The 12,651-nt window shown below is 43.9% G+C and overlaps 1 protein-coding gene across 3 annotated transcripts in view; it reads right to left on the minus strand.

Annotated features, from left to right (window-relative positions):
* Nucleotides 1-8: 8 nt before the first annotated feature.
* Nucleotides 9-12,651, minus strand: part of PTCD2 (pentatricopeptide repeat domain 2) — a 32,193-nt gene continuing 19,550 nt past the window's right edge. For all 3 annotated transcript variants that reach the window (XM_010853561.1, XM_010853563.1, XM_010853562.1), the window contains 3 exons: nucleotides 11,649-11,723; nucleotides 4,367-4,480; nucleotides 9-745 (listed from right to left, as the gene is read on the minus strand). In XM_010853561.1, the coding sequence (XP_010851863.1) occupies nucleotides 521-745; nucleotides 4,367-4,480; nucleotides 11,649-11,723 (414 nt within the window). In that variant the 3' untranslated portion in view covers nucleotides 9-520. The remainder of the gene's footprint in view (nucleotides 746-4,366; nucleotides 4,481-11,648; nucleotides 11,724-12,651) is intronic.

Raw genomic sequence — 12,651 nt, forward strand, 5'->3', positions numbered from 1 at the left:
GAGGGCTCTGGTGTCTTGTCCAGGGTCCCAGGTAACAATGACAGAAGCAGTGAGAAAATCCTGGACTGTTTTCCAGGATGGTAGCGTAGGGTTTCAGACCTCCTTAATTCAGTAAGGCTATAATCTGCAAGTAATTACTCCCCTGAAAATTAGTCAGATGGCCACTTACAGTGAAATTCCTTCCTGCTAGTGCTTACTGGGTTCCACGCTGGTTCTGGGAGCTGGACTAGAGCCCGTTGCCATGTTCCTTCAAGGATCCTCAGCCCTTTTCACAGAGAAGCCTCCTTCCTTCAGGAGCCGAGCCTTCCACTTCCTGTGTCTAGATCTTCATGGCGGCACAAAATATGAATGTCTCAAGGCAGCATGCCAGCACCCAGTGAACTTGGAAATTCAAGGAGGAGACCAAGTGTTGACTCGTATAGTGTCCACTGGAATACAATGCCTGATTTCCTAGGAAGCCAGTGAGTCACTGAAGGCAGACCCCCTCCAACTCAGACCCACAGGAAGTTTGAACCCAGGGTCACTCAGCCCACAGGGACTGGCTGAGCGGCTGGAAGGTCCGACGGCTGACTGTCCTCTTGTTCAGCAGCACCGTGTAGGACTGCCTGTCGCTGGGGGTGTGGCAGAGCAGGGCATCCAAAGTGTATGCGGTGACCTGGCCACTTCTGTGCAGTTTCTTGTTAAGCTCATCAAACTCGGCCAGGAGAGCGGGCACGTCCTTCACTTTTTCCCTCACTTTGACCAGCTGAAAAAAAGGCAAGAAGAGCGTATAGTTACATCCCTGCAAGACTTCTTCCTTGTTCTTTTTATCCTCCAAGCAGCAGAGATATACATGCCAAAAAAAAGTAGAGTGTGCACTTAAGTGGCAAAAGTGAGGATCCTGGGGCAGAGGCATGAAGTGTGCACTTAAGTGGCAAAAGTGAGGATCCTGGGGCAGAGGCATGAAGTGTGCACTTAAGTGGCAAAAGTGAGGATCCTGGGGCAGAGGCATGAAGTGTGCACTTAAGTGGCAAAAGTGAGGATCCTGGGGCAGAGGCATGAAGTGTGCACTTAAGTGGCAAAAGTGAGGATCCTGGGGCAGAGGCATGAAGTGTGCACTTAAGTGGCAAAAGTGAGGATCCTGGGGCAGAGGCATGAAGTGTGCACTTAAGTGGCAAAAGTGAGGATCCTGGGGCAGAGGCATGAAGTGTGCACTTAAGTGGCAAAAGTGAGGATCCTGGGGCAGAGGCATGAAGTGTGCACTTAAGTGGCAAAAGTGAGGATCCTGGGGCAGAGGCATGAAGTGTGCACTTAAGTGGCAAAAGTGAGGATCCTGGGGCAGAGGCATGAAGTGTGCACTTAAGTGGTAAAAGTGAGGATCCTGGGGCAGAGGCATGAAGTGTGCACTTAAGTGGTAAAGATGAGGATCCTGGGGCAGAGGCATGAATGACAATAAGGGATCCCACAAGCTTCAGACAACGTTTGGATTAGTACTCGAAAACCATCCCTGATATTTTATAAAAGGTGGAGGTGGGGGTTCAAGTGGCACGTACTACACAGTGAAACATACCAGGGAAAGGAGGTCAAGAGCGTGGAGTCAAATGTGTCCAGTTTAACGGTCAGAGTGGGAGGCAGGGCCAGATGATGTAGGGCTTTCTAGCTCATGGTAAGTTTTTTGGAATTATTCTAAAAGCCATCAGAGGGTCCAAACGAGGACATATCTGATGTAGATTTTAAAAGGCTATATGGAGAACTAGAGGTACAAGGATGTGGAGACTAATCCAGGGGTGGCTGGCATCAGGCAGGTGATGGTTTAGACTGAGAAATGTATAGAAAAGATGGAGAAGTAGATGTAAATATTAGAAATCTATTTTGGAGATTAAACTGAAAGGATTTATTGTTGAAGGGGAGAGGGAGGCATCAGAGATAGCTTTCCAGTTTGGGCTTTAGTAACCTGGTGATGGGGGTGGTCACTGTCTGATATGGGGAAGACGGGAGGGTGAGATTTAGGGAGGGAAGACCTAAAGCTGTGTTTCAGGCAAGACTGAGGTGTCTGTGAGACATCCAGGGTCTGAGGCATGGGGGCAAGGTCTAGACCGGGGTGTGAATATTAGCATCGTAAGTATATGAATGGGATTTAAGTCTGTAGAAATGGGTGAACTCAGAATTAGAATGTGAAACTACCTTCTGAACAAAATCACCATTTTATGTACTTTAGTTCTTTTTAATGATATAACAACATTCTTGATATTTAGAACTAGCTCAAAAGCTGCTGGAGTTTTAGGGATCAATTCACTTCTCAAGCAGATCCCCACATGGCCTCATAGCAACCAGGGGACACACTGAACCAGAGGGTGAGCTTTCTAAGTAAATCAGGCTTAGAGGGGGAAAATCAGAGAAAAACCATCAGTATTTTCCAGTGTGAAGTTTGTCTAGATGCTTTGAAGTAAAGTGGAGTGAAAGTTGCTCAGTCGTGTCCGACTCTCTGTAACCCCATGGACTCTATGGTCCATGGGATTGTAATCTGGGCAGCATATTGATGGGCCAGGTCTAAGGGAAGGACTGATTAACGTGAGTGCTAGTGAGAATGCTGAAGTCGTGTCAGTGCTGCACACACATGCACACGATTGTGTACGTTAAGACCAGCTTACCTCTCTAGTTTCCCTGCTTTTCTAAACATATTCCAAAAAGGCTTAGGTAAGTCACAACTCACGAAGAGTGAAGATCTCAGATAGATCTTTACACTTAATCATGACCAGTTAGCTTCTCCACAGGCTCCCTCTGCCAGCCTGCAGCTGGGGGTGAGGGCGGGGACAGGGCTGGGATGGCCGCCGTGTGGCGGAGGGGAGGCTGCTGCCACTGTGCTCTGCTGCCAACCTGCCATCTTGGGTGCCAGCTGGGACCCAGCCAGGACCCAGCTGCACAAGGCCGGGGAAGAGGGAGAAAAACGGGGGGAGGACCAACCAACAGGCCCCTGGATTAGTCAAAATGACATCACCAGTATCATTACCAACAAAGTGATCCCTGCCAATAATTTATGATTTCTTTACCATCTCTTTCCCCCTTTTAGGTTATATGACTGCTGCTGCTGTTGGTGCTAAGTCGCTTCAGTCGTGTCCGACTCTGTGTGACCCCATAGACAGCAGTCCATCAGGCTCCCCCGTCCCTGGGATTCTCCAGACAAGAACACTGGAATGGGCTGCCATTTCCTTCTCCAATGAAAGTGAAAAGTGAAAGTGAAGTCGCTCAGTCGAGTCCGACTCTGCGACCCCGTGGACTGCAGCCTACCAGGCTCCTCCGTCTGTGGGATTTCCCAGGCAAGAGTAGCAATGTATAAACTACTAGTTTCAAATGACTTATGATAATTCCTCTTTCTGTACTTAAGCCATACTTTAAAACAAAAGTATGACATTTGTTTCATTTTGCTCTCAGTGTTTAGAAATTGCTTCTTTTTCTTTAATTTTATTTTATAATCTTGCAAAAAGTTATATGTTCCATCAGTTGGTTTGTTCAGGAGCTTAGAGAAGCTTTACTCTGGTTTCATATCTGGCAGGCCTAGCACCTCTTCTTTCACAGTTCCCCCAGCTCTTTTGCTAGTTTGCTCTTTATACTAAACCTTAACTACGGAAAAAACCTAATAGTATTTTTATTGGAATGTTACATTATCACGTTAACTTGGGAAGGGCTGATTTTGTGAGCTTGTCTCTTCCTATCTAAACACTTGCCATATCTTTTCACTTGTTTAAGTAGGGGAATTTTTTGGGTTTTTTTTTTTTGAGGATGAGAGATACTAGAGCCTACTGTTTGCCTGTGGGATGATTTGCAGTGAAGGCGAGCGATAGAGATGATGCTCAGAAGAAGGTGATACCACTTCTGGGCTCATGCCCTGGGCGGGGTCAGAGGGGCTGGGCTCCCAGGCTCTGGAGCGGGGCCTGCAGTCACCACAGCTTCAGGAGGGAAGCCTGAGAGGGGCGTGGGAGAGGGGCAAGGAGGTGTCATTGTGGCAGCAGGTCTCCTCTGATTGCTTCTGTTACCTCTGTGCGACAGGAAGCAAGGTCATCAGCTGAGAGTAAGGAATAGGGAGAAGGAACTGGATGCTTGAGGAGAAAGGAAAAAGAAAACCAAAAAAAGAGCTGACACCCATGAACACAGTGTGGGGAAACGAACAATGCACAAGAAACGAGTTTTCCTAGAATTTCAGAGGACATGTCGTGTTAGAGGGGAAGTCTTTGCATGCACATGTGGAAGTCTTACAGCAGGAATGACAGAGAGGTGGCCGGATTTCCCAGGCTCTGTAAGGAGGTGGCCTGCAGGGTTAAGGCACCAAGTGAGCCTCTGAGAGTGCTCCTGCTCCTTCACCTGAGTCCTGCAGAAACCGAACACTTACCACTTCTTCTGAGAATACATGTCTTTTCACAAATCTTGATAGATTTCCCTCTGTGGCATCCTTTAATATGTCTATTAGAGTTTTCAACATATTTGACTGGATATGGATCATAATCTGAATAAAAAGAAGAAACAAGAGAAACAAAACTGAGTCTGTAATCAGCACTGAGAAATGCACCCTGTGAGAGAAGGAAATGGCAGCCCACTCCAGTGTTCTTGCCTGGAGAATCCCAGGGACGGCGGAGCCTGGTGGGCTGCCATCTATGGGGTCGCACAGAGTCGGACATGACTGAAGTGACTTAGCAGCAGCAGCAGCAGCATGAAACCCTATGCTTTTCATGCTATTTCCACATCATTTGTGTGCACAGGTTCAAAAGTGCTTTGAATGAATGCCCACCAGCCAAAAAACATGTTTTCCAATAGCTAATGAGAACACCACAGCTTTGGAACTTGTCACAAGGCAGAAATGGTGAGAACAGGGACCCTGGGGTCTGACACACTTGGGTTGGACCCACACCTGGCTCTGCAGTTACAGCTCAGTGACTTCTGCCAGGTGTTCGATCTTTCAATACCTTTTTTTGTAAAATGAGGAGAATCCCTTTACAGCTCACATTTTGTGTTATTGTGAACATTAAACATCAACACACAGGAGGTCCTCAGTAAACATTACTATTAGTTTCTTCCTCCTGTTTCCTCTGGAGTCAGAGAATATGACAATCAGATAATCTCATAAGACTGGCTCTGGGGCAAAAGATACCTTTACCTTTTTAATTTTTTTGGTTAGGAAATTGCAAGCATAGCGATTGTTCAAGCATAAAGTGGAAGCTGATTAAAGTCTTAATGAGGCCCTCCTATTTATATTATAGTTATCAAACTGGGTACTGTGCTTGGCTTTCAAAATGATACCACTAACTACTTTCCATCATATACAATTAACATACTGGAAAAAAAGAACACATTTCCGCTGTACCCCATTACCAATGTTCATTGGTGTAATTTGAAGAATACAGTAAAGTTGAAAGAAAATGAGAATAATTCAGAATTCACCAACTAATGTTAACCATTGTTTATAATCTCATCTATTATCCTCCAAATCTATTAATTTCTCCAATTCTGCTTTTTGATCAATTATTATGAAATGAATACTTTCTCATAGCATCAGAAAGTTTTAGAAAAAAATAAAACCTCATTTTTTAATGATGAATGCATAGCAATCCATTATATAAATAATGCATCAAATAGAGCAATACCATCTTTATCAATAAATGTTCAGATATTTTTAAAAAATTGTTACTTTCTTAGACTTGATTCCCATAAGTGACATTATAAAATCAAAAGGTATAAACATTTTTAAGGCTCTCTATCTTTAGGAAAGAGATTTTCTGGAAGAGATGTTCCATTTTTATACATAACTAGCTAAATTTTCTTACTAGTCCATTTTATTTTCTTACTAGTCCATTTTATAATATTGTATGCTTGCGGAGCATACAGTCAGGATGAGGCGTTATTTTTGGTTCTACGGAACAGAATGAAATGACCTCAAGTAGCCAGCTCCAAAGGACCTGATCTAAGTTCAGTGTTCAGAACACAGGCAGAATTCTTCGTCAGGAGAGAACACTCCAGGGGTTTCTCAGAGTCAGGTGGAAGCACTGCCTTTAGTCCAGACTGTATTTTCAAGGATCTTTGTACAACCAGCAGCGTGGGAAGACAGACAGTATTTAATGCAAAGCTGAGGGCAGGTACACTTACTGCCCATTTTAAAAGATTTGAGTTTTCCAAGTTCATGGTTCCTCTCTTAAAACATAAACCCCTGTGTGTGCAAGAGACGTATGGACCTCTTCATGTTGCTCTGTGGGAACTGGGCTCAAGAAACTGCAGCAAAAATGCTCATCCTCTGGCCGCTGCTCTTGCTGTGAGTAGTAAACCATCCTTCATCTCTTGGTGTCTCGTGTTCTCTACCAGCATCTGGGAAACTGTGGCAGGTTGACTTACTAGCTTGGAAGTGGAGTAAAATCTCCAAGTCTTAATAGTTCTTAAACAGTTTTGTTAATAAAAACCAATCCCAATTTGGTTAGCAGTGGTCTGTCATGTGAAAGGCAAAGACAAGTCTATCTTGTTGATACTACATCTGCAGTGCCTGGCACCGAGCAAACCCTCAATGAGAAATGAGAAAGGGAGTGTAGGTCCCCGAGCAATTTGCAAGGGTAAACCTCCTGGAGCTCATGCTAGATACTGATCAATGATATGCATCTGGAAGATTTCAGCTGTTCTTTCCCAGTTTCTCTCTTGCCTCCAGCAGCTACCTCTGATTCAACAGGGATTTCAAGAGTGAGGTTCAGTACCTTGAACTGTATTGATGAAGGGCAACATAGATGAGGCAGTTACTGATGAAAGGCAGAGAGAAAATTTAGAGCTAGAAGCTTGTCTCAAACTGAAGTCTCAGGGTACAATTAGAAAAGCTAAATCAGGGTACAGTGCTTTGCTTTCATCTTATAGATTTCAAACAAAGGGCTAGGAAAATTGAATTAGCAAGGAGCAGGGGGAATTTTGGTTAAGTAAAACTACTCCTAGAATAGTTCCCGCCCCTCTGATTTTCTGAGACCTCAAGAAATGTTAACAAGTTTAACATTTAACATTTAACAATGTTAACACTGGACACCTTTGACCAAAAAAGGGAACAGAAGTCCTGAACATGCAGAAATTTGCATTTCTTTTTTCAAGTTTGCTATATTTGAAGTAGAACAGCATAGTGTGGTAGAGATTGCTAATTTTCTAACCAGTATCCATTTTCCTTTTTTTTGGTAACTGATGCCGTCATGTATAGAACTCAAAACTGTATCTCTCAGGTTTGTGTGCGACTAGATGTGACCATGGGATTAAGCTCCTGCTAGTAGCATGTTAGTACAAGTTGTTGGGTGAGACATTTGGGAAAGCATTCTTTTTTCTTTTTGGAGGATAACTGCTTTACAATAAGGGACCAACTTCCCTGTCCTCCTGCATTCTCCTACTTCTTGCTGGGATAGATGCAATGGATGGAAGTCATGTGCTTAGGATGGTGGTGTGGAAATACACAAAGAGGCCAGGTCCCTGATGACATTATGGAATGTGATACCAGACCGACAGTGACCACCTCTGGTTTTCTACTTGGAAGACAAGGAAAGCCTCTTATTTGTATAGACTTTTGTTACCTTTAGAGTCTGCCTTGCTTCCAATCAAATGTGATTCTTAAGTATATTAAGTGAGATGATGCCACAAAGGGTTTTATAAGAAATTATAATAGGTCCTGCCTCCTTTCCTACTTGGGCAGCCTAGGAGACTTCCCACCTGAGCTAGGACTTTAGGGTGGCCTTCGTGAGCAGAGAAACAAATTCACTTGGGTTAGATAAATGATAAAAGCAGTGAAACTGACCCCTTGGAAATTCCCCTGCAGAGTAATTCAGTTCCAAAATGGATGTAGATTTCTACAGAAATGATTAGAATTCAAATAAAATTGGTGGAAAACTCCCCTTTGTTGGCCTCTGCTATTTTCAGACATATTTGGAAGGGAAAAGCAGTCCTCTGACATTGAGCAGCAACGCTCCAGAGGGGGCTATGGTTCTTTTGGGATCGTTGAGTTTAAATTCAGACAGAAGGTCAGGGTTAGCACGCATGTGCCTCAGTGAGATCACGTGCTCCGTCAGTTCTGTGTGAAACGAGCACGAGCTGGGAAATGGGAAACCAGGTCCTGTGGGCTGCATCAGCAGCAGGAGCAATTTCAATGAAAAGAAAATTAGGTTGAGGAGGAAGAATTAAGTAAGTTCAAATTCCAACTGGCAGCAAGAAAAGATTTTAGTCTAAGGCATGAATTTTTAAAGATCAGGAAAAAAAAAAACAACATCATTTATTTCTGCTGATACTCACTGAACAGACTCTCTGTTCAGCCTACTTGTCAGGTTTCCATTTCTGAATAATTAACAAATCGCCCTTATGGATTCTAAGTAGATGACTCAGCCTTGGAGAAGCTAGGGCCAAATAAATTATTTTTTAAAGACCTGTTCTAATAGCTGCCGCTGCTGCTGCTGCTAAGTCACTTCAGTCGTGTCCGACTCTGTCCGACCCAATAGACGGCAGCCTACCAGGCTCCCCCGTCCCTGGGATTCTCCAGGCAAGAACACTGGAGTAGGGTGCCATTGCCTTCGTGCTCTAATACCAGAGACCCAAAATCTGAAAGATTCCTAAACATGAGAATGGCAACCATCTCTTTTCACCATCCCCAAGAAGAGGAAGCAGGCTTATATTGAAATAGGAGAAATTTACAAAGGACATTTGGAAGAATTGCCTGAGTGACAATTTTTAAACAAGAAAACTCTCTAAGTGTCTGGACAGTGGATAATACCATGACCCAGTTCATGGAGGGGATGATTCATTTTCAAGATCAATTCAAGGTTTCTTGGCGCATTTATTGGCTGTCTCCCCTGCCCGCTAGCTCCCCCAGGAGGAGCTGCTGGGCTGCCCTGGCTCACGATCGCACTCCCTACCATGCTCTGGATTTCTCTTCCGACTGAGATGGACACTTTAGCTCTTGGCAGACTTGTGTTTTATTTCTACCACGCCTTTCTCATTTGGGGGAAAAAAATCATTACTAGAGTCTCCTAGCAACTGTGAGAGTGAGCCAACGATTGAACAGATGAGGAATGTAAATTCAAGGACATGGAATATATGTACCAACAGCAGATTTCATTTTTTAAAATCCAGTCCTGTGTTCCCTTCCTTATACAGGAGGAGCAGTTAGCTCCAATCCTAGATAAAAGGCACACAGTGCTAATCTCTGTAGGTCTGGAGTGGTGGGGAAACCCTAGGCTTTGTAGTCAAACAGATTTGTTTAATTAGCTGCAAGAAGAACCTAGGTAACGTCCTTACCCTTTGAATCTTCATTTTCCACATGTATAATATGGAGGAATACTGTTCTAACAACGTTCTATAAAGTAAACCAATAGATGTAAGTACCTAGCATGGTACCTTAGCTAAAATAAACGAAAATTCTGCCAAGCTCACTCCCATTTCTCACCAACCCTTAATGATCTCCCCACACTAACTTCAACTCTAGGACAGGCTACTAACAATCCACGTAAACCTTCTCTCTCACACTGTCCTGGGTTTCTTTCCCACCTGATGCTGTGAACCACCTGGAGTCCTAGCAGTTCTGTGGCTCTCCAGTCATGAGATGAGTGCATCTGCAGCGCAGGCACTCTCTCTCAGAAGCAGATATTTACTCAGAGACTGAGAGCCATTCACATCTGGTAGTGAGCAGAGAAGGAAAAAAAAAATCACATATATGCCTGCTGAAAGATCTGGCTTCCTAGTCTGTTGCACTTATTGGCTCAAATGACCTGGGATTCTGGACTCTGGACCTTGCCATCTTGGACTCCCAGATCTGCTTCAGCCGAGAGCTTCACAGGCTGGCCCACAGTTTCTGCTCCGGTGCCCTGTCTTGGGCCAGGGCCTGCCTGCAGGAGGTGACGGCACGTCGGGCTGTCAGCACCCTTAGGCTTCAACACCCTGCTGCTATTCCTTCCTTGCCTTTTCCTGACGCTTCTTCTGCTTCACCACTGATGCCTTGTAAACTCATTTCTGGGACCTCTTTCTCCCTTTCTTATGACGTTCATCAGTTTATATCAGATCCATTACCAGGTTTTACAGATGAGCTCTTAACTGAGCACTGACACTCATCCCTGCTCGGGGCTCATGCCCTTTGCCAACCACAAGATCTCTGTTAGGGTATTTTTCTAATATTTAGTCTCTTCCCTTCTAAACCCACCTCTCTCTTTTTTCCAGGCAGGTTCTCTGCTATCACTATCTCCATCTTTCTGGTTCCCTAGGTTCATCTTTCCCTCCTGTGTAAGCATTCTGAAAAGTAAATATGAGGTCAGATATACGGTCTTCTTATCTCAGACTTCTTGCTGGAACTTGTTACCCAAAATTTACCATAAAGGCTTATCTAGTCCTTTTCTTGAAAGTCATCTGGGCACGGGTCTGGGGGTGACATTTGAGGGTAATTATGAGCAGAACTAAAAGCATGGAAGCTTGGAGTTCTGCCCAATTCCTATTCATAGGTCCTAGGATTCATTGCAAATAAATAATCCTTTTTATTTAACATATGTCATTTTAAACAAATACTACTGGTATTAGCAAACATCACTGAACACTGACTGCATGCCATGCACTAACTGTGCTGTGCTAATTACTTTATATGCATTATTTATTCAATTCTCATAATGAAAGAAGGTATTATTACTAGTGTTATTTCAGACAAAAGGAAAAATGGGATTCATAGAGGTTAAGTACCTTTGACTAAGGAATCAGAGCTAGGAGAACTAACTAACTTGCAAACTAGAACCCTCAACAAAATTAATCTCCCAACAGAGAATGCCCTTCCCTCCACCCCTCCAGCCCACAGCCCTGTCCTCCTTCCCAATCTACTCAGCACCTCTCTCCTCCCCAGGCTTTAGCTCCTGCTGGCTGGCCCTTCCCTCCCCAGCCTGGAACACCACTCTGGCTAGGACCTGCTATCCCAGCTCATGGCATCTTGGTGTTCACACATTTCTGCTCTTCTGACAATGTTTTCCTCATCTTGGTCCCTTGATGTTTCAGGAGACTGTAAGTTCTAGGGGCTCTCTTTTCAACTCCCCACAACACAAACATAGTCAGCATATGAGCAGGGCCTCAGCAGGGCCTCGCTGAGTGGGTGCTGTGTGTGTCTTTAACGGCAGGAGAGTCTCTTAGTCTTTTCATTGCCCCAAGAAGGTGAGGATGACTCACTGGGTAGACAGGCCACAACAGGCTGGCAAAGTAAGAATGAGAACAGCGAGCATTTATTGTTTACCATGTTAGACACCACTTTATGCACTGTGGATATGCTGGCTCCATGAGCCGGGTACCATGGATAGGAGGTAGTCACATGCAGGCTTTTCTTAGAGTCTCAGTGAAGAGACCGCAGAGCCCATCCCCCGTCTCTCTAAATCGACAGCCTTCTGTAGTCCTGTGTTACACCTGAAGCATTTAGCCAGCTCTTCTGATGAGCATGTCTGTGTTTCCCACCTATTTCTAAACCCCCGGAAGCTCGTGCTGACTCCTTTCACAGGGCTCTACTATAACTTTCACACGGTGATTGACAAATGAACAGAATGAATAAAGACCTTGGGAGATCAAAAGTCATTTGTTGTACACAGACCCCCCCCCCGCCCCCCAAAAAAACCCTTTTTTTACATTTCAAGCCTTACTTTAACCATAAAGAAGTTACTTACATTTAAATTAGTGCAGATTATGCTTTCTGGGTTCATGATTTGAGAAAAAATGGATATAGCTTTTGCCACCTGGTTCTAGAAGGAAGAAAAACAAGTCAGACCCTCAAGTCATATAAACATTACTCTGCTGTAATAAAGATGATTTAAAGATGTCAAGATAGTCCTATCCATGGTGCCCCAGGGTTCTGAAGTCCACAGAGAAAAGAATGTTTTCTAGTAATCAAAAATGAACATTCTGTAAAATGTTTCCTACTGTGGCATATTTCTTAATGTTTTAACAACCTGCTTGACTTCCACTTTTTAGGATGGAGGCATAAAGTTGGCATGTCCCCTCTCTCATTGGAATGAGCTCTCAAAAAAAAAAAAAGCAACTTTGAGAAATAGAAATGCAAACCCATTTTTAGCCTAATTAGAACATAGCAGAAACCTCAAACCAAAGAAGAAGTTTGCATTGCCAAAAACATTGGAGCTGGAGCTTGGGTGAGCTCTGGACGGAGCAGTAAGAGGAGGACATGGCTGCATTGCCCAGAAGAAGTGCAGAGTTGTCCTCAAAAGTGGGGGCACAGCCGGAAGTACTCACTTTCTCTTTACAATGGTGGTAGGAGAGTTTAGGACTAGTAACGACATCTCTGGATCCTTTTGATGGCAGATGTGAGGCTAAATAAGAATTTACACAGATCAATGGAATAAGATAGAAAACTCAGAAATAAACCCATGCACCTGTAGGTACCTTATTTTTGACAAAGGAGACAAGAATATACAATGGGGCAAAGTCAGCCTCTTCAGTAAATGGTGCTGGGAAAACTAGACAGCTATGTGTAAAAGAATGAAATTAGAACACTTCCTGACACCATACACAAAGATAAACTCAAAATGGATTAAAGACCTAAATGTAAGACCAGAAACTATAAAACTCTTAGAGGAAAACATAGGCAGGACACTCGATGACATAAATCACAGCAAGATCCTCTATGACCCGCCTCCTAGAGTAATGGAAATAAAA

This window comes from Bison bison, unplaced genomic scaffold (assembly GCF_000754665.1).
Source record: "Bison bison bison isolate TAMUID 2011002044 unplaced genomic scaffold, Bison_UMD1.0 scf7180017864329, whole genome shotgun sequence".
Classification (NCBI taxonomy): Eukaryota; Metazoa; Chordata; class Mammalia; order Artiodactyla; family Bovidae; genus Bison; species Bison bison.